At 42.5% G+C, this 21650-nt stretch overlaps 3 protein-coding genes and 1 pseudogene across 3 annotated transcripts; all 4 read right to left on the minus strand.

The window, feature by feature from the left end:
* Positions 1-8363: 8363 nt before the first annotated feature.
* LOC136069514 (uncharacterized) lies at positions 8364-8867 on the minus strand. Its single transcript, XM_065778132.1, has one exon. The coding sequence runs from the start codon at positions 8865-8867 to the stop codon at positions 8364-8366; it is 504 nt and encodes a 167-aa protein (XP_065634204.1).
* A 201-nt stretch (positions 8868-9068) lies between these two features.
* Positions 9069-10391, minus strand: LOC136069515 (uncharacterized). The gene is made up of 2 exons (XM_065778133.1): positions 10089-10391; positions 9069-9986 (listed from the first exon to the last, which is right to left on the minus strand). The coding sequence occupies exons 1-2, from the start codon at positions 10389-10391 to the stop codon at positions 9069-9071; spliced, it is 1221 nt and encodes a 406-aa protein (XP_065634205.1).
* A 1755-nt stretch (positions 10392-12146) lies between these two features.
* LOC112003287 (uncharacterized) lies at positions 12147-13310 on the minus strand. The gene has a single exon (XM_024035472.2). It carries the CDS (start codon positions 13308-13310, stop codon positions 12147-12149), a length of 1164 nt encoding a protein of 387 aa, XP_023891240.2.
* A 6378-nt stretch (positions 13311-19688) lies between these two features.
* Positions 19689-21650, minus strand: part of LOC112003288 (glutamate receptor 2.7-like) — a 7802-nt pseudogene continuing 5840 nt past the window's right edge.

A 21650-nucleotide genomic window follows, 5' to 3' on the forward strand; every position in this document is an offset into this window, starting at 1 on the left:
GGCAAGTCGTATTACCTGAAGACAAGGGATGACAGGGTACGGCTCATCCAGTGCCTCCCTGAGTCTAGCAAGGGGCTGAACGAGGATTTCCTTATCGTGTCTAGAGAGTGGCACGATGGCCTTCACTGCCCAACGACGGAGGGAATACCAGGTGGGGCAGCGGGAATAGGAGGGGGTTCAAGTTCTCTTTTCTTTTTCCTCTTTTTTTTTTTTTTTTAAGAAACCTCCATAAAAAATCACAATGTTATCAATTATGGCAATTATTGGTGGATTTTAACTTTTAGTTTTATTTAAGGTAAGTAAGAGGAGGGGGATGATGGGTTTCAAACCCCAATACTCAAACATCATAAGAGGTGTTATAGACACTATGTATCACTCAAACCTCCAAATGTTATCTTTTGGTTAGTTTATTTAGCTAGTTCTTTAAATATTTATTCTAATACTAGTTTGGGATGCACGTGCAAGACATGTGCCACCGTTTTAGTGAGAAAATTAAGATGTAATTTTTTTTTTAAGAAGTACAAAGTCATGTACTTAAATTTAGACTAGCTATTTAACATATGAATATTTATTTACTATGACAATTTTTTAGAACTTATTTACTAAATGCAATATCTACTTACTAAAAAATTCTAGTAAAAATGATAATGAATGTCATTATCTTCTAACAATAAACAACTAAGATTTGATAAAACATTGTCACAATATATAAAATTTCGCAATGAATGTTAATATATGCTACAATTGAAACTCTTGATCAAATGAAATACCCGCAATCATCTACAATGAAGATTTTGTTATCCACATTTCTTTCTTTATTATCTTATTGTATGAACATAACTATGATGTTTAACTTACTTAATTTTTAATATGAAAAAAAATCCTTTTAAGCAAGAAAATAAATTTAAAAAGAACAAGATAACAAAAGACATATGCGATCAAAGTTTCCATTAAATAAAATTATAAGTATAGAAGATTTAAACTTAGTAAATTAGTGTTTTTTAGGTAACAAATAAAACACCATATATCACCATTTTCACTTTCCAGGCATGACTACCACATAAAATTCAAAATACAAGAAAAAAAATTTTGGGACATTAAAATTTAGTAGGGTGTATTTTAGACATTGCACAATAAAATATTATAGAAATCATAAGATTTCATTAGGGTTTATCTAAGAGTGTAACAGTAGGGGTATATGCTCCTTTACAAAATATAAAGGAGATAAATTTCCAACTTTAGTTTAGGAAAGGAATGAAACTACCGCAAACATAAAGGCGAAAGTGTTTTTTTTTCCTCTCTTTTTTGTGCATGTAAAACTATGTGTGTGTTTTTTTAACATTAAACAATGTGTTAAAGAAAATGCAGCCCAAGAAAATTGTGCATAAAACAATGAATTTTGGCTCAACAAATTGACTAATATAATCCCAAAAAAAAAAATCTAGCAACATAACAAAATTTCCTGATATTTTTACAATACTTTTATTTTTAGCTATGGCGAGTCCTAGACTAATATTTTATTATTTTATTTTAGAGTAATGTTAAGCCTATGACATTTTCACAATAAATCTTACGTAATAAATTGTTACTAGTTTTAAATTGTGCATTTAAAAAACAAACAAACAAAAAGCCAATTGAAGAAAATTGTGCCCGAAATAGTGAATTTTGGCTCACCAAATTTTACTAAACCTAAAAAGAAGCCTAGAAACACAATAAAATATCACAACGTTTTCATAATATCTTTTATTTTTAGCTGTGGTAGGTCTCAATCTATTTTTTTTTTTTACGTTCACAATATTTTTAGGTGGCAAATTGCTACTGGTTTTAAACTAAAACCACCACTTTAAATTGTGTATTAAAAACAAAAAATAAAAAGCCAACACAAATAATGAATTTTGACTCACCCAATTTGACTAAAATAAAAATGAATTTTAGGAACACAATAAAATGTCATAATTGTAGGGACCAGGTTCAGGCCACCCTGTGTATTACGGGAATGGACCCAAGCCCAGCTAGCCCTGCAATTAATTTGTAGAGAGCAGGGTCAAGAACTAGGCCCTAGTAAGGGGTGCAACGACCACACGTGGTAGTGCTCAGGTGAACGTGAACAATGATGCCCCTCGACCTTTCTCCGACGAGCTTCCTGTTCTTATCACTTCCTCCCCAAAGAAAAGAAAAAGAACCCCCCCTTAAAAGGGATCCCTTACATTATATACTCCTTTCCCCATTGATCATAGCCCTACACTTGTTGAGTAACCAGGCCACCACTTGAGTACCTGTCATATCAGACCCCTTCCCGTTCTTCCAGTGGGTTGCGGCAACCAAGGCAACACTGTTCTGTAATCTCCTCCTCATTAATGCGGCCAGGACATTAGTTGGGGGCATTTAATGTGGAGGTGACAGCTCGCCTTAGACTTGTTCCTTCACCGTGCTCCCGTCGCCGACGCGTGGTAATTGCCCTTTCCTCCTTGGATATTCAAGAAGACCCTTCTTTAGTGGAGTGGTGCTGGTGTACTTCTAAGGTCTCAGATGTCCGAGGACGGGGTCGTCCTCGGATATGTTCCTTGGGGGCCGGACGTCGTACTTTTATCCTCGGACCCCACATGCATCCTCGGCATGGGCCTCTGGGCCTCTTTTGAGGTGGGTCGAGGCTGCCTGATTTTCTGCCCCACAATAGCCCCTCAAAATCTTGCTGCACGCATCCTCTGGCGGGGAGAAGGATTTTGACATCCTCGGGCCTGCTCCGTGGCCTGTCAAGCCTTATCCCCCGTCAGTACTGGGGTCTATTCATCTGCCCAAGGCGCGTTGCTGACGTTTCGGAGCGCGTAACGTACCCTTCATTAAATTCAGGCGGCTCTGTACTCCCCACGTTCAACGAGGCGTTACAAATCTAACGGTAGAGGTTCGTCTCGCATTTATGGGCGGGAAAACCCGCATGGTTCTTCGATTTGGGGTATTAATACCCATTCGAACTGCTTTTTCCTGTTTCTTATTTGCAATTAATAATTCTCGCGCGTCTATCCTGAGTTCAACCAAACTCTCACTTACATCTCCAGCACAAAAAGCCTGTCCGAGGAGCTCCTCCTCTTTCCTGTAAGTCACTCTATCCCTCTCTGAGCTCTCTTCCTCTTTACCCCTTCTTCTCTTTCATTTGTTCTTTCTTAGTTCCTTTAGGCGTCACTTGGGATGGGTAGATTTAAGAAATACGTCTACACTGAGGAGGCGATGGAGAAATTCATCGCCGACTATGGGATACCCAGCAATGTAGGCCTGAGGTATTGTGAGGATGGGTAGTGGCTCTTTCAAAGAGAGGAGGGCAAAGTGGTGATCCCCATTATCGCTTTCCTCGAAGGGGGTATGAGGATTCCCATGGGACCGGTGATGAGGGGCTACCTTACGCACTTCTGGCTAGCCCCCACCTAGTGCGCAATAAATGTTTTCAGGATTTTGGGCTGTGTGGACGCCCTGAATGAGAAGATGGGGCTGAGGTTGACCCACCACGACGTGAACTGGTGTTACAACCTTCAACTCCTTAAGGGCAAGTCGTATTACTTGAAGACAAGGGATGACAGGGTACAGCTCATCCAGTGCCTCCCTGAGTCTAGCAAGGGGCTGAACGAGGATTTCCTTATCGTGTCCGGAGAGTGGCACGATGGCCTTCACTGCCCAACGACGGAGGGAATACCAGGTGAGGCAGCGGGAATAGGAGGGGGTTCAAGTTCTCTTTTCTTTTTCCTCATTTTTTTTTTTTTTTGCTTTGTTTGGTTGCTAATGTGAATGTGTTTTCTTCCTGCAGACCCGCACGCCTTCAAGCGCCACTTCCACCCGGTCAACAGGGAGGATTTGCAGAAAGTACTAAGAGCGTCAGTTTTTGTAAATGAAGACGACCATCAATTTAAAGCCGCCCACGAGATCTTGGGGTACACTCCTGTTCAGAAATCGTTCCCGGTTCCGAAGCATGTGATCCGAGCGAACGACCCTCGGCTACAGAAAATTACCGTGACCGAGGACAGGTTTCTGTTCCCCGAGGAGCCTTCTGTTCCAGAAGTTGTCACCTTGGCTATCCCCTCTTCCTCTTACAGATTCGCCGAGGCTACAGAGGAGGATCTAGAGCGAGAAGAGGAAGAAGCCGATTTTGGCCCTACCGAGGAAGAGTTTGACATTTTCGATCAGTTCGATCAGTCCGAGGATCCTCCCAGAGACTTGGGCAACCCTTGTCTGACCGAAGCGGACCTTCTTGCTTCAGAAACCTCTCCTCCGCCAACGATGGGTTACAAGAGAAAACCCACACCAGCCTGTTGGATCTGATCGAAGGCCAACCGGGGAAGTCCCAACAGAAGCTTCCCCCTCCTCCTCCCAAGACTCAATCTGTTCAGACTAGGTCGACTTCTGCCCAGTAGAAGCTTCCCCCTACTCCTCAGACGAACCTGCCTTCTGGGTCCGTGCCCGCCGACCCCAAGAAGAAGAAGGACAAGGGCAAAAGGCTTATGGAGGATAAGCCAGTGTCCTCACAGGATGAGGACAACACTCTGCGGCCTTCCAAGCAGATAAGGATAGGCGACAAAAGCCAGGACAGGCAGGTCGTCACCACCTCGTCCGAGGCTCAGACTTGGCTCCCCACCCCAATGCTCCATGAGGAGCCCTTGAGGGACAACGCCTCCCTTAGAGACTTTAATGAGGGCGAAGGTGCGCATGTGGCCGACGCGCTGGAGAGATGCTTGCTACTCCCGGCGGATATGGCCGAGCTGGATTCTTTAAGGAGTAAGCAGGTCTTCCTCAGCCTCAAGCATTAGCTGGGGATGGTAAGAACCCCAATGCTTGTGATTTTCCTGATTTCAACTCTTCCCCATTTTTTTTTTTTCGGTTGGGCTTATAGTGCATTGGTTACTCTGGCAGGCTGTCCAGGCTACTTATAGGTTGGAGGCGACGGCCAACAACCAGGGGAAGGCCCTCGACCTAGAGCGTAAGAGGCGCTTTCAGGCCACTCGGACCCTCAAGACCTCCGAGGCTGACCTCGCCACGGCCAGGGAGGAGTTGAAGGCGATGACCAGAGCTCGGGACAGCGCGGAGTCGTGTCTCGCTGGTGCCCAAAACCAGGCCAGGGAGCAAACGAGGCGTCTGGGCAAGGCAGAAGAGCAGCTGAGGATCGCGAAGGAGCTGATCGCAGATCTAAAAGCTAAGGTGGCTGCTACCGAGGGGGCCTAGAAGGAGGCGGAGTGGGCCAAAGACGAGGCTCTGCGGGCTAAGGCCGAGGCGGATTTTGGTAGGGAGGAGGCCCTGGATGCCAAGGAGGAAGCCGAGGCTGCAACTTATGCTGAGGGAGTGGCCAAGATAGAAGCTTCTTACAAAGCTCAAGTTCCTGGCGTATGTAGGCGCTATTGCTCCCAAGTCTGGGCTGAGGCCCTCAAACAAGCTAGGGTGGAGGCCTCGTCCGACCTGTGAAAGGCGGAAAGCGTATACTACCCCCCTGCCATCTACGAGGCCACCCCTGATGGCGCCAAGGTTGGGGAGATTGTTAAGGAGGTAGGGGCTACTCCAGGTGAGGGGGCTTCAGTTGCTGAACCAAGGGAAGACCCGAGCGAGGAGGCGCCCCAAGAGGTAGCGAACGTCCCTTCTGACGCCCAGATCCCCGCCACCGAGGAAGCAGCCATACTTGCCATACCTCTGCAGGCTATCCCCTTAGGCCAGAGCTTAGAGGACCCTGAGGTTGCCTCTATCTAGTCATCTACCGGGGGTGAGACTGAGCAGAAGGAATAGATCCCTTGGCGTCTCGGTCCAATCTGCCTTTGCCATTTATTTTATCTTTTCCTCTCTTTTTTTTTTTTTTTTTTTTTTTTTTTTAAATATCTTCAACTAACAATTCCATATCTCTATGTGAATTTAATTAATTGGAGACTCATTACGTACTTTGAATTTTTTGAAAAATCACACTAGTCGCGGTAAAGCATCTCTACTTTCGCTCAACTAATGGTGTTTAATTCTAGAACTAAAATAACAAATCACCTCTCGGTCTCATTGTAATTCAATTGATCAAACCATAATTCGTAAAAAATAGTAAGCATTAAGAATAAGAATTAAACACTCAATCATGGAAATATTAAAAATAAAATAATTCAGAATATAAATTGTGTATTCATTGCTAGACTACATCAACACTCTAGAAAATAAAATTTAGTTCATAATAAAACAGAAAAGAAAACAAATAAAACTTATGTCTTTCATCTGATGGTTGATCAACATGAAGCTCTCGCCTTTGCCCTCAGATCCTCCTCTTCAGAAAGACTCCTAAAAGAAAAATCTTCAATGCGGCAGCCCCCTTTTCCTCTCAGGTTTTCTCTCCTTTTTTTTCTTTTTACCCTAAAGAGCCTTTAAATAGGTCAAGGAATCCTATTCCCGTTTGGAGAAAATCCCAGATTTTTAGGCTTCACTTAACCGACGATTTTGGCCCATTTAACGTCAGAATTCGAACTTTTGGTAAACTACAAAGTTGTAGCCCTTTAAGTTAACTTTCGAGCCCAACTTGAATCATCTTGATTGGATATCTGAGCCCAAAGTTATGCTGAAAATACCAACTAATGTGCAGGCTGGAATCCTAATCCGAATTGGACTTGGATTTTGTACAAAATTCCTTTGATTCCTTGCTCTTCTCATTCCTTCAAAGCACAAATGAATAGATAAATATAAATAATAAAAAATCAAATCAAATCAAAAGAAATAACGGAAAACTAACAATTTTAATAAATAAGAGGATAATAAAAATCATGTAAAAATTACACTTATCACAGATCTAAAAGCTAAGGTGGCTGCTACCGAGGGGGCCCAGAGGGAGGCGGAGTGGGCCAAAAACGAGGCTCTGCGGGCTAAGGCCGAGACTGATTTTGGCAGGGAGGAGGCCCTGGATGCCAAGGAGGAAGCCGAGGCTGCAGCTTATGCTGAGGGAATGGCCAAGATAGAAGCTGCTTACAAAGCTCAAGTTCCTGGGGTATGTAGGCGCTATTGCTCCCAAGTGTGGGCTGAGGCCTTCAAACAAGCCGGGGTGGAGGCCTCGTCCGACCTGTGGAAGGCGAAAAGCGTATACTACCCCCCTGCCATCTGCGAGGCCACCCCTGATGGCGCCAAGGTTGGGGAGGTTGTTAAGGAGGTAGGGGCTACTCCGGGTGAGGGGGCTTCGGCTGCTGAACCAAGGGAAGACCCGAGCGAGGAGGTGCCCCAAGAGGTAGCAAACGTCCCTTTGATGCCCAGATCCCCGCCACCGAGGAAGCAGCCATACTTGCCGTACCTCTGTAGGCTATCCCCTTAGGCCAGAGCTCAGAGGACCCTGAGGTTGCCTCTATCTAGCCATCTACCGGGGGTGAGACTGAGCAGAAGGAATAGATCCCTTGGCGTCTCGGTCCAATCTGCCTTTGCCATTTGTTTTATCTTTTCCTCTCTTTTTTTTTTCTTCTTTTTTTTTTGTTTTTTTTTTTATGTAATGTGGCTCTTGCCATGCAATTTCTATGGACTTATTATTGTAATGCGAGTTTAATTTCCCTTTTTATCTATTCTGGCTGTTTATTTGCTTGCATGCTACCCATTTCCTCTCTTTTCTTTTTTACTTGCATAATTTTAACTTGAATTGTATCTTGGCCAATCACGTCAGTAACAATGATAATGGGAGGGAATGTATGCTTGGGCAGTCCCTTTATGTCTCAACGGCTAGGTAGGGTTTTGGTCCTTTCTAACATAGGTCCCCCGCAGGGTAGTTGTTCTTCCGTGGGCTTTGGTCCGAGCCTCATGCAAGGCCTCGGTTATATCTAACACTTAGGATCCCCTTCTTCTTCTTTTTGCAGTGGTTAGTTTCCACATAGGCTTGAGTCCGAGGACCATGCAAGGCCTTAGTTCTGTCTAACACTTAGGATATTTCTGAAGTAGTTAGTTTCCCCATAAGCTTGAGTCCGAGGACCATGCAAGACCTTGGTTCTGTCTAACACTTAGGATATTTTTAAAGTAGTTAGTTTCCCCATAGGCTTGAGTCCGAGGACCATGCAAGGCCTTGGTTCTGTCTAACACTTAGGATATTTTTGAAGTAGTTAGTTTCTCTTAGAATGACCATTAAAACGAGAGCTACATAATCAGGAGAGGCTTAAAATCTGGATCAACAGAGACTTTTTCATTAATAATAATATCTTTTCAAATTATTTACATTCCATGGGCGAGGTACAGGTTTTTGCTCTAAATCTTCTAAATAGTATGCGCCGATTCCTGCTATTGAGGTAATTTGGTAGGGCCCCTCCAGTTTGGTCCCAGCTTCCCCCAAGAAGGGTTCTTGGTAGCCCCTACGACTTTCCTCAGCACCAAGTCCCCCGATACTAGCGGTTTGAGCTTCACATTGGTGTCATATCTTTGCTTGAGTTTTTGTTGGTAATAGGCCAACTGGACCATTGCTCGTTCTCTTCGTTCGTCAACCAGGTCCAGGCTCCTTCCCAACAGTTCGTCGTTACCGTCTGGAGTGAAAGAGCTCGTCCTTTGCGTTGGGAAATTTGTTTCCAGGGGATCACTGCCTCGGCACCATAAGTCATGGCAAAAGGAGTTTCCCCTGTTAACCGCCTGGGTGTAGTCCAGTTCGTCCAGAGAACGTGGGGCAGCTCCTCTGCCCATCTTCCCTTAGCGTCATCCAGTCTCTTCTTGAACCCATTGACGATGACCTTGTTAACAGCCTCCGCCTGTCCGTTTCCCTGAGGGTAGGCGGGCGTTGAGTATCTGTTTGTGATCCCCAGTTCACAACAGTACCTTCTAAAGGCCTTGCTATCAAATTGGAGCCTATTATCCGAGATGAGGGTATGCGGGACACCGAATCGCGTGACAATGTTCCTCCAAAGGAATTTCATTGCGTCCACGTCCCTGATGTTGGCCAGGGGCTCTGCCTCCACCCACTTGGTGAAGTAGTCCGTGGCCACCAAAAGATATCTCTTATTCCCTGGCGCCTTGGGGAAAGGTCCTACGATGTCCAAGCCCCACTGGGCAAACGGCCATGGACTAGACAAAGGATTGAGGGTCCCTCCGGGTTGATGAATATTTGGGGCGAATCTTTAGCATTGGTCACACTTTTTGACATAGTCCAGGGCGTCCTTCTGCATTCCTGGCCACCAGTATCCTTGCGTGACAGCTCGGTGGGACAGGGATTTTCCCCCCTTATGACTCCCACAGATTCCCTCGTGCAGCTCTTCTAGCAGCAATTCTGTTGCCTCAAGGTGGACGCATAGTAGGTATGGTCCAGAGTAGGAGCGCCTATACAACTTGTGGTCCTCGGACAACCAGAACCGAAGAGCACTCCTTCGTATTTTCTCTGCCTCTGACTTCTCTTCGGGCAGAACGTCGTCTTTGAGGAATCTCGTTATGGGGTCCATCCAACTGGGGCCCACCCCAACCTGATGGACGGGGACTGCTCCTCTTGCCACCTCACCTGCTCTCTTCAGATGCTCCACAAATATGATCCGGGGCAGGCTCGCGGCTGAGGAGGTCGCGAGGGTGGCTAACGAGTCAACATGGCTGTTCCCACTCCTGGGAATGTGGGACAAGCTAAAGGGGTTGAACTCCGACTGCAAGCGCTTGACCTGGCTCAGGTATTCCTGCATTCTCGAGTCTTTGGCTTCCATCTCTCCCTTTACCTGCCCTACCACCAATTTCGAGTCCGAGAATATCTCAACCGACTTTCCTCCCATCTTTTGTACCATGACCATTCCTTGCAATAATGCCTCGTACTCGGCCTTATTGTTTGTGGCCGAGAATCCGAGCCTCAGGGACTTCTCTATGACATGATCTTCAGGGGATACTAAGACTAGTCCTACTCCTGACCCTCTTTGGTTTGCTGCGCCATCAACATATACTTTCCAGCATGGTGACCTCGGGACAGAGACTGCTCCAACTGGCTTCTCATCAGCGATCCTTCCCTCGGTCCCCACTTCTATAGTAGGCTCAGCGAACTCCGCCGTCAAGTCTGCCAGAACCTAGCCCTTTATGGTAGTCCGAGGCATGTATTTAACGTCGAAGGCCCCCGGGATGGTATTCCACTTTGCAATTCTTCCCATGTAGTCAGCAGCCCGAAGTACGGACTTCAAGGGTAGTTGGGTTAAAACGACCACCGTGTGAGCCTGGAAGTAATGGGGAAGCTTTCGCGTAGCGTGGACCACGGCAAGTATGGCTTTCTCGAAGGGTAAATACTTGACCTCGGCTTCGTGCAATGACTTGCTAACGTAGTAGACTGGTTTTTGGACGCCACTGTCATCTCGTATCAGCACCAAGCTCACAGCGTGGTGCGCCACAGCAATGTATGCGTATAGGACCTCGTCGGCCTCCGGGTTAGACATGATGGGTGGCCGGGTCAGGTAATCTTTGAGTTGTTGGAAGGCCATGGCACATTCTTCGGACTACTCAAATCCCTTCCACTTATTGATCAGGAGATAGAACGGTCTACATCGGTTGGCCGACCTGGAAATGAATCGATTCAGAGCCGCGATCATTCCAGCAAGCTTCTGGATCTCTTTGGGGTTTCGCGGAGGCCTTAGGTTTTGGATAGCTCTGATTTGGTCGGGGTCAACCTCGATCCCCCGGTAGGTGATGATGTAGCCTAGGAACTTGCCAGATCCCACGCCAAACGAACACTTGGAAGCATTTAGTCGCAGCCTGTGCTTTCTGAGGACGTCGAATATACAGCCGAGGTCCCCCAGATGCTCGGACACCAATTTGCTCTTCACCATCATATCGTCAACATAGATCTCAATGTTTTTGCCCAACAGTGGCTCGAACATTCTCGTCATCATCCTCTGATAAGTAGATCCAGCGTTCTTCACGCCGAATGACATCACCTTGTAGTGGTAGTTCCCGATGGGTGTCACGAAGGCCGTCTTCTCCTAATCCTCCAAGGCTAATGGGATTTGATGATAGCCCTGAAAGGCGTCTAGGAAGCTCATCCGAGGATGGCCTGCGGTCGCGTCCACCAGCTGGTCTATTCGTGGCATTGGGAAGGGGTCCTTTGATCATGCTTTATTCAGGTTCGTGAAGTCCACGTAAACCCTCCATTTTCCACTTTTCTTCTTGACTACCACAGTGTTGGCTAACCACTCGGGGTAGAATACTTCTTTAATAGCCCCCGCGCGCTTAAGCTTATTGACCTCTTCCTTAATTGCCTCGGCATGCTCCTTTGACCGGCGTCGGGGTGGCTGCTTCTTGGAGGTCACCAAAGGGTTGACGTTAAGGTGGTGACAAATGAAGGATGGGTCAATCCCTAGGGCATCGTAGGGATCTTATGCGAACACGTCAAGGTTCCTCCTGAGGAACTCAAGCAACTCCTCCTTCTCTCGGGAAGGCAGTTGGGTTTTGACCTGAAAGAACCTCTCCTGGTCGTTGTCGATGACCACTTTTTCTAGGCCTTCAAGCCTTGCTTCCTCGGCGGCCGTGTCAACTGGTGCCACCGAGGTGGTTAACTGCTATAAGTTTTCGGCCACGGTGGCCGAGGGTTCCGTATTTTGCGGAAGTGAGGTGGCTGCAACCATACACCGCCTTGCCGTTGACTAGCACCATCAGATCTCGAGGATTCGGCCTCCAGACGAGAATTTCACCTTCTGGTGCAAGGAAGAGGCGACACCTCCCAAGGTGTGGAGCCAAGGCCTTCCCATAATGGCAGTGTAGGGAGAGTACGTGTTCACCGTTATAAAGTCCACCTCCACTACTTCCGGGCCGGTCTGGATGGGTAGCCTGATCACGCCCTCCGGGATGACTAGCTTCCCATCAAAGCTCATCAAGGGGGAGCTATAGGGCAGCAAGTCCTCAGGCTTTAGCCCCAGCCCCTTATAGAGGTCGGGGTACATGACCTCCGCCGCGCTGCCACCATCCACCATCACCCTTTTGACGTCATAGTCCCCAATCCGGAGGGTGATCACCAAGGCGTCGTCGTGGGGTTGGGTGGTCCCGTCCTTGTCCTCCTCGAAAAAAGTCAGGGTCAGGTGACAGCCTCTTCTGGCCCTCTTTGGCTCGGACTGGGACTCCCCGGCGTCCACCTGGGTCACGGACAGCACTCGCGAGAGGCGCATGCTTGTTCTTCCTAGCGCAGCCAAGATCACATTAATCGTTCCAGCGGGCTGCCTCATGGCAGTGTCCCTCCGTGGCTCCTAGTAGGTCTGGCCCTGCTGGCTGCTGGAATGGTGCAGGAGGTGTTTCAGCTTCCCCTCCCGGACTAACTGGTCCAGATAGTTCCAAAGATTCCTGCAGTCCTCCGTAACGTGCCTGTGGTCCTGGTGATATTGGCAGTAGCGATCCTGATTACGCTTTTCAGGATCCCCCGACATCTTATTCGGCCACTTAAAGTACAGTTTGTTTTTTATCTTTTCTAGCACCTTGTGCACCGGTTCTCGGAACACAGCGCCGACTGCCTGGGCGTTTGTCGCCCTAGATTGCCCCATAAAATCTCTCCTCGAACGGGCGTTATTATATCGGTCCGACCTGGAATCCCTCCTCTCCTGAGGGATAGCTTTCTCCTTCCCCTTGCCTTGTAGCAAGTCTTCCTCCACCCGTTTGTATTTGTCGATCGGATCCATTAGCTGCTGCACGCTAGTGGCGGGCTTACCAGTTAAGGACTTCCTCAGGCCGTGCCCCATCGGAAGCCCATTCTTGAATGTGTTGATGGCGACATCGTCGTACTTACCGTCCAGCTCGTTGTAAATCTCCCAATTCTTGTCCGAGTAAGCCTTAAGGGTCTCGTCATCGTACATGTTCAGGGACAGCAACGCACTCATGGGCCGAGGAGGTCTGCTGTTCGTGACAAAACCGGAACCAAAGGCCTGGGTCAGCTGTATGTACGAGTCTACGAAATTCGTCCTCAAGCCGTTGAACCACCTCATTGCCACAGGTCCCAAGCTGGACGGGAAGACTTTGTACATCAGCGCCTCGTTCTTAGAGTGAACGGCCATCCTCTGGTTAAACTGGCTCACGTGCTCCACGGGGTCCGTTTTGCCATTGTAAACGGTGAAGGTTGGCTGCTGGAACCTCCGAGGGAGCACCGCCTCTTCTATGCGACGCGTAAAGGGCGACCTGGAGAGCCAGTCCAGTGCCCTGCTCATGGTGTCACTTCCTAAACCCCTAGTGGTGGGGCTGCCACGCCTACGCCTCTGGTAGCGCTCATCCTCGTGGGAGAAAGTTTCACTCGGGGGTGTTGTCGACCTTTGCCTGTAGTCGCCATCACTTTCGTCGTTAGAGGGTAAGTCAGGGCTGGGCTCGGATCGCCTTCGCTGTGCATGGCGCAACTTTCTCTTCAGATCATCTATCTCTCGCTGCATGGCCACCTTATCGTACTATCTTTGGGAGGTGTGACTCTTATCCTCTCGCGATCGCGTGGCTAGGCCATTATCGCCCCTCTAGGGTTGCTTCTATGCGTGTGGCTTTCGCTAGTCTGTGAGGTATGCACGCTTCCTTCTCGAAATCGTCCGTTCTCGTTCTGGCCGTGCCCCATGTTGCCATAGTCATTCGAACGTTGGGGTCTAGCTGGTTCGTGCCGATGGGAACTCACTTGATGAGGGTCTGACCCTACCATGCCTGGCTGTTGTCCTTATTGATGCACGAGTTCTTCCCACAGACGGCGCCAATTGTAGGGACCAGGTTCAGGCCACCCTGTGTATTACGGGAATGGACCCAAGCCCAGCTAGCCCTGCAGTTAATTTGTAGAGAGCGGGGTCAAGAACTAGACCCTAGTAAGGGGTGTAACGACCACACGTGGTAGTGCTCAGGTGAACGTGAACAATGATGCCCCTTGACCTTTCTCCGGTGAGCTTCCTGTTCTTATCACTTCCTCCCCAAAGAAAAGAAAAAGAATCCCCCCTTAAGAGGGATCCCTTACATTATATACTCCTTTCCCCATTGATCACGGCCCTACACTTGTTGAGTAACCAGGCCACCACTTGAGTACCTGTCCCATCAGCCCCCTTCCCGTTCTTCCAGTGGGTTGCAGCAACCAAGGCAACACTGTTCTGTAATCCCCTCCTCATTAATGCGGTCAGGACATTAGTTTGGGGCATTTAATGTGGAGGTGACAGCTCGCCTTAGACTTGCTCCTTCACCGTGATCCCATCGCTGACGCGTGGCGCTTGCCCTTTCCTCCTCGGATATTCAAGAAGACCCCTCTTTGGTGGAGTGGTGCTCGTGTACTTCTAAGGTCTCGAATGTCTGAGGACGAGGTCGTCCTTGGATATGTTCCTTGGGGGCCGGACGCCGTACTTTTATCCTCGGACCCCACATGCATCCTCGGCATGGGCCTCTGGGCCTGGTTTGAGGTGGGCCGAGGCTGCCTGATTTTCTGGCCCCACAATAATATTTTCACAATACCTTTATTTTTAGTTGTGGTAAGTCCCGATATTTTATTTTTTTTATTTTAGAAAAATGTTATCTCCACAAAATTTTCATAACAAATCTTTTATGATAAATTGTTATTGGTTTTAAATTGGGCCCATTACTGATATTATTTTTTTATCCATCAATAATACCTTACTACTTAGGATTTGTTTTGAAATTGTTGTGAAAATGTTGTGAACTTAGCATTTTTCTTTTTATTTTGTTTATTTTGATCTATAAGAAACTAAGTTCTCAACAATTGTGAAAATATTATGACAATAACAAAATGTTATAACATTTTCACAATACATTTATTTTTAATTGTAGTTGGTTTCAGTCTCATATTTTATTATTTTATTTTAAACAATAAAAAATTAACACCTCAATAACAGTGAAAATAATTTTAGAATATTTTGAGTTAGTATAGCAATATTATGTTGGCACATATAAATATTAAAAAAGAACAGAAAAGAAAAGAAAAAAAAAAAAAGAGCAAAAACCAAAAAGTGTAGATGGAGCTATTGGCTCTTTTTATATAAATAGTAGGTAAGAAGTGGATGTATCTTTAGCTTTCTTGTTCTATTAAAAGATGTATATTATAAATATGTTAATCTTTTCACCCAAATTAGGAAACAAATTCAAGCAATAATCATGGTTTTTTTTTTTAAGTCAGGGTCCGTTTGGATAGAACTTATTTTACTGAAACTGAAAACTGAAAACTAAAAACACTGTAGCAAAATAATTTTTAAATCTGTGAATAGTACTGTGGGACCCATTTTTAATAAAAAAAGTTACTAAAAAGTGAAGTTTGCGAGTCTCATAAACAGTGCACAAGTGCATTGTTCACGAGAGAATTGGTCAATAACTGTGGCTAAAAAAAAAAAAAAGGCTGCTGAAAGCGCGCTGAAGAATAAAACGTGGATGCGGACATGTATCCAAACGTATACCAAATTAGATGATTTGTTTTTATATATGTAAGATAGAAATTCTACTTTAACTTAATCTATGTGTATGTGTGTACAAAACTCCTTTCTAAAAACTTGAACCTCAGCCCTTACCCCCCACACTCTACAAACACTTATATTTGTGAAGTAACCGTTGCGCAAAGGGTGCGCAGTGGTAATTGAATGATTATTTAAAATCTATTGTTTTCATTAGAGCATCCTCATTAAGGATGCTAAAAGGCGTATATGCTAAATTTTAGTATCAAAATACCAAAAAAGCAACTCCATCAAAACTTTCAAATTGTAAAATTTTTGGCATACTTGCACAGCGAGCTTGTATTAGTACAGGCTCACTGTAGCCTGAATTGTAAAAAAAAAAAAAAAGTTTTTTATTCTCATGTTGGTAAGAGGGTTGGCTGGTTGTTTGTGTTAAATAGTTTTATTATTATTTTAATGAGTAGTTTATATTATTTAAATGAAATGATAAAAAATATAGAAGTTTTAATGTTTGATGTATTTTAAAGTGGAATGGTATAATAAATAAAGTAGATTTTTGAAATATTAAATGCTAAAAATTTTAGCATTCTCGATAAGGATGATCTTACATTTTATTATTGTACAAAAATAGTTTATAGATAGTAAAATGACTACCTATAAACTCCAGAACAAAGGATGCTTCAAAGTGAATTCCGATGCTGCGGTGTTCAAAGCCTCCTACACGGCAGGAATTGGGATTGTTGTCCGCAATTGGCATGGTGCTGCCTTGCCAGCCTTGTCGATGCTAGCACCGCTATTTATGTCTGTTGCTGACTTGGTCCCTTGGAAGCTCTAGCTTGTTGTCGTCAAGCCGTAATTTTTACGGCAGATTTGGGTCTTCACACCATTATCTTCGAAGGGAATGTAGCTTCAGTAATCAACGCCGTCTCTAAGGGGAAGGACTTGTTGACATCTTATGGGAATTTAGTGGATGATATTCACTCTCTAGTCTTTGTTTTTCAGTCCGCTTAATTTGTTTATGTTCATCGTAGTTGTAATGTGGCCGCTGATGCTTTTTTTTTTTTTTTTTTTTAAATACTAAATATTTTTAACATACACACAAAGAGAGATGGGAAGATTTTTTAAAGAAATTTACAGTAATATATATCCAAAATGGCCTAACTTATTGGGACTGATGCTCTAGTTAAGAAGTCAAAAAACTTATTGCGGCTTCAGGTTTGGCTAGATAATATGCTTGAGGATATTTCCCAGTTAATTAGTTTTGATGTTCCTTAATTTTGTTTATCAATGAATTCTCAGACCAAAAGTCTGGTTTCTCCACACACACACACACAAAATATATATATATATATATTTGGACATTTTACTATAAAGTAAAATATTAAAACATCTTGAAAAATAATAAGATATTGGAGTAAGCTAAAAAACTTTAAAATAGGTATCATTTTTTTTTACGAATACAAACATCACCTCTTTTTTCTTTATTGGGTGCTCTTACCGATTTATTTTTTAGCCAAAAAATAGATACATCCATCAAGAAATTTGCAAAACTAAAATGAGTAAAAATATCCTTGTGGCCCATCAATTTTCAATAATTATTTGCAATACAGAGTACTTCTAAATTCCATAAAAGCATATCACAGAATCCCACATTGTGACATGATGATGTCGTTTTAGTTCATGTCTTCTTTTCACTAGTAAGTAAAAAATCTAGACCTTATTTATTTATCAATAAACCTTTATAAAGAACTAAATTATAAGATCTTTTGGGTAAAACAAGCTCGTCTGATTGAGTGTAGTGTCCTTTTTTTTTGGAAATGAGCTCTCTATTTATGATTGAGGCTTGACAATTGTAAATGATTGTCCTCTCATCATGTCTCGTTTTCTTTGGGCTTGAATAATACTTGTTGAGCACTCACATCAAGTGTGTCAAATGCTAAATATTTGGCATTTGACACATTAAACACATTTGGTATTTTGTGCATTAAACACCAAAAAAAATCCCTCATCAGATGTGGAATGATACCGTTCACAAATGCTAAAAGTTTTATTATTATTTTATTATACTCTCTCCTCTCGTGGCCTACTATTCACAAATTATACAATTTTTATTGTTTTGTATTGGAATGAGTTTTAAGTAAATATAATTTTAAAGGATAATTACACTTTACCCATCTGTGGTTTGCCTCTAATTCTATGTGCCTGCCCGTGGTTTCATTTTTGACATTTTGCCCACCTGTGATTCTCACTGTGAGTGTGCCGTAACCCACCTCTCCACTTTCCATTACTCTAACACAAAATAAGTAAAAAACAAACCCTAAAACGGATCAAAACACTCTCACTCAAATCTTGAACATGAAGAACATGAAAAACATACCCAAAAATCTGAAATTGGTTTTAGATTTTTATGAATTTACCAAATTGATACAATTCTATCTACAATCTGTTAAAATTTTAAAATAATATTCAATTTTTTTTTTGAGCGCAATATTTAATTGGTTTAACCAAATTGTTACAATTCAACACTGTGATACATAAAAATAAAGACTAAAAAATCAAGGTAATCTAAACCTGTTGTCCAAAATTCCAAATAGCCCAACTGATCTCGCCGGTAACCTCTTCCCAGAACCCACAGTCAACCACCAAACTTCACCTACGGCTCCGCTGAAGGCCATCGAAGAGGTCCTTATCAAGATCCCCAACGCCATTCTTAACCTCATCGACAAGCACTACAGCGTTGAGGTTGAGAATGGCGATCTCATCAAAGAGGTCCTCATCAAGAGCATGACCATGAGATCCCCGGCGGAGACAATCTCGCCGAGGATGACTATGAAGTCCTCATCAAGAGGTCCTCAATGACAATCTCATCGAAGAGGTCCTCATTAAGATCCCCGGCGATCTCACAGTCGTTCGTCTCCACCAGGGCGATGACGTCGTCGCCGTCCTCGTTCGTGTCGCTAATGAGATCCAATGGCCTCTGGTGAAAGACGAAGCTACCGTCAAGCTTGACCACTCGCGTGGGGTCGTGGTGCTATGGGTGGACCTGGGTTCGTGGGGGCCTGGGTAGCAACTCGCCGTGGGTCTTGGGATTGAGATCTATGGAGTGGTTGATTTGAGTGTAATTTTTCTGGATTTGAGAAGTCTTGAAATATAGGTCTGGATTTGAAATTGGGGTTTCAAATACATGTCTGGGTTTGAATTCATTTGTTCTTAAGTTCTTGGGATTGTACATATGCTTGATTTGAATTCATTTGTTCTTAAGTTCCTGGGTTCGAATTCATTTGTTCTTAAGTTCCTGGGATCAAATGTTGTGCTATATTTTGAGGTTGTATTTTGATAGATTTATGTTTGATGGTATTGCTTGATTTGATTTGTATTAGTTTTCTGGATTCATGTTCCTTATGTTTGTGTGTGTTCTTCATGTTTGTGAATGGTGAGAAACTAATACCATATTTTAATCTTGTTTTTCTTTTTCTTTTTTTTTTCTTTTTTGGGGAGGAGAGAGATATAAAATGGGCGTAAAAAGACTTATTTACCTTTCTTTTTTAACAGAGGTGGGTTACGGAGCATAAACAGAAGTAACCTCAAATGTTGTGCTATATTTTGGGGTTGTATTTTGATAGATTTATGTTTGATGGTATTGCTTGATTTGATTTGTATTAGTTTTCTAGATTCATGTTCTTTATGTTTGTGTGTGTTCTTCATGTTTGTGAATGGTGAGAAACTAATACCATATTTTAATCTTGTTTTTCTTTTGTTTTTTTTTTTTTTTTGGGAGGAGAGAGATATAAAATGTGCGTAAAAAGACTTATTTACCCTTCTTTTTTAACAGAGGTGGGTTACGGAGCATAAACGGAAGTAACCTTAAGTGGGCAAAGTATCAAAAATGAAACCACAGGTAGGCACATAGAATTAGAGGCAAACCACAGATGGATAAAGTGTAATTATTTCAAATTTTAATGTGTTGTAAATATTATTTTAATATATAAATTTGAATAATATAATATGTGATGTAGGGTGTATACGATGTATAAGCTTTTTGATGGTTAAAATTGCATACTTTTGCTTATGCTTTGCTTTAAGTTTAACGCCACATGCCTTCACTTTATGCATCAGTAACTCTCACAGCTCACAGGAACTATGGACCCACATTGTTTTGGTACCTTTATAAATGTAATTTTATATTGATACTAACACAAACATCAACAATTTACAAAGTAATTATATACATTTGTGAAAACATCATCGCACAGCAACAACAACACAAGTTGGTTTATCTCATTGAGCTCTTCCACAGGATATGGGATGATAAAGCTCCTTCTTCTGTTTGTAAATTGAAATTTTAAATGAGTTCGAATAAGAAATATAATTGCCCATATCCAAACTCTACTACCTATAAATGTTGTTGAAGTGAGATGCAAGTTCAGCTGGCGGTTTCGCACTAGACGCACTGTGATTATTTAAGAATGCAAATACAGAAATGCTACCTGAAACCAAAAATAGGCCATAGAAAGGCTCAGGACCTAATTCTGGGTTATTATTTAAGTCAATCAAAGAGGAGCAATTATTAGAGGCGAGCAAGTTATTCTCTAATTGTTGCAGTTCTCCACTGTGTCACTTCAAGAATTGCCTTTGAAATGTCAATAGTTAGAGGCGAATCCTTTGGGAAAACCTGAGACGTAGAACAAAAAATGATATACCATAATCGGTTGACTAATTTGAATATATTCAAGAATATTAAAAAAAAAAATTATACCTTCATTTCATGAAACACATGTATCATGTTACATTAAGTTTAGAATTTTTTTTTCTTTCCAAATATAAGGTAATCTTGTGAATATTTATCATTTTTATTGGTTTTTAGAGCCGTTTCTCTAATTTCTAATGTCTATTTTATTTGTATTTCTTAGCTCAAAACTAAGGAGTTTGGACCAAATAGGATAAAATTTCATACTAATCAACTCAAAAATTAAGAAAAAGAAAATGAATTTTTGAAATTAAAATTGAAATGGAAACTTAAAAAAAAAAATTAATTTAAGGCTCAATCGATCCAAAATTGACCGAATGGATATAGATAAGCATTATAGCTCATACCATTAGAAAATCAGTTAAATTTAAATTTTAAAAAAAAAAAAAAAGTTTGGTTTGAATGTTTTGGTAGAAATTAATGTTGATCCTAATGTCAATGGGGAAAAGTGTTTATTAGTTTAGAAAGACATTACAAGTTTACAACTGCACTATAGATAGGGAAAAAAAAGGTGTAATTTGCCCAAAAGAAAAGATAGAGGAGAGGAAATTACAAAGCCAAAACCGCCTAGCTTGAAAGTTGGTCCTGTTGTGGTGTAGGCCTTGCAGAATTTTGCGAGGAAGACTTTGGCATGTGGGACAACAAAGAAAGCAGCTGCAATGTCCCCTCTATTAAATGCTTCTTCATAGTCGACCATGGACTTGACTTTCACAATATTCTCTGGCTTAAAAATTTAACATATTGGTTAAATATCTTACAATAAAAGAATTTCCATTGCACCCAACCTTTGCATTTGTTCTCTGAAGTGTCTCAATGTCCGGCACAGAAGGTTCAAACTGAGACACAGTCATTCTGGAAGTGAGGCATGCTGTGAAACTAGCTGACACAAGTAGAATCACTAAAAACCAAGGTGCCAATATATGTACAACATTTAGTATTTTGTGTATGTTTACAATATAAGTTTACATTGCAAATAAACCGTAAACATATAAATGTCATTTTTCAAATTCGTATTTCATTGTCAACTGATGCATCCAAGCCCTATTTAATTTTTTTTTTTTTTAAATAGTAACTAGAATTTCAGAACTGGATGTTTAACCATCAAACATTATATAAAATAGTAGTATAAATTCATAAGTTTGTGTTCATCAATGTAGCAAGGGCACTTTTAGATTAGAGAAATAGTGGTTCTCATTTTTAGGGTCCGTTTGGTTGGGAAGATGGAAAGTGGGAGGATAGAAAATTGTGGAAGGATAGAAAAGTGGAATGATAGAAAAGATTTAGTTTTCCCTCATTTGTGTTTGGTTGGAAGGGTGGAAAAGTGGAGGGATGAAAAACTTTTTTGTTTGGTTAAGTTAAAAAATGAGAGAATAAAAAATAAAGTTGATATAAATTTACCATTATGTCCTTACTAAATATAAAACAAAAAGTAACACATTTATTATTAAAAAAAAATTGCATGGACACTTTAATATTTTATTTATTTATAAAATAATCAAATGCTAAAAGGATATTAAAAAAAAACAGATAAAAAAAAAAAAAAAAAAAGAACCAACGTCCACTGTGCAAAATTTTATCCAAAAAAAAAAAAAAAAAAAAAAAAA

This window comes from Quercus suber, unplaced genomic scaffold (genome assembly GCF_002906115.3).
Source record: "Quercus suber isolate HL8 unplaced genomic scaffold, Cork oak 2.0 scaffold_174, whole genome shotgun sequence".
NCBI lineage: Eukaryota > Viridiplantae > Streptophyta > Magnoliopsida > Fagales > Fagaceae > Quercus > Quercus suber.

Bases quoted from the DNA above. Each gene is read 5' to 3' on its own strand.
- LOC136069514 (XM_065778132.1), bottom strand. From the start codon at position 8,867: ATGAAATTCCTTTGGAGGAACATTGTCACGCGATTCGGTGTCCCGCAT.
- LOC136069515 (XM_065778133.1), bottom strand. From the start codon at position 10,391: ATGGCCTTCCAACAACTCAAAGATTACCTGACCCGGCCACCCATCATG. The intron at 9,987-10,088 runs GTACTTCGGGCT...ATAAAGGGCTAG, and splicing joins CCCAACTACCCTTGAAGTCC to GTTCTGGCAGACTTGACGGC.
- LOC112003287 (XM_024035472.2), bottom strand. From the start codon at position 13,310: ATGCAGCGAGAGATAGATGATCTGAAGAGAAAGTTGCGCCATGCACAG.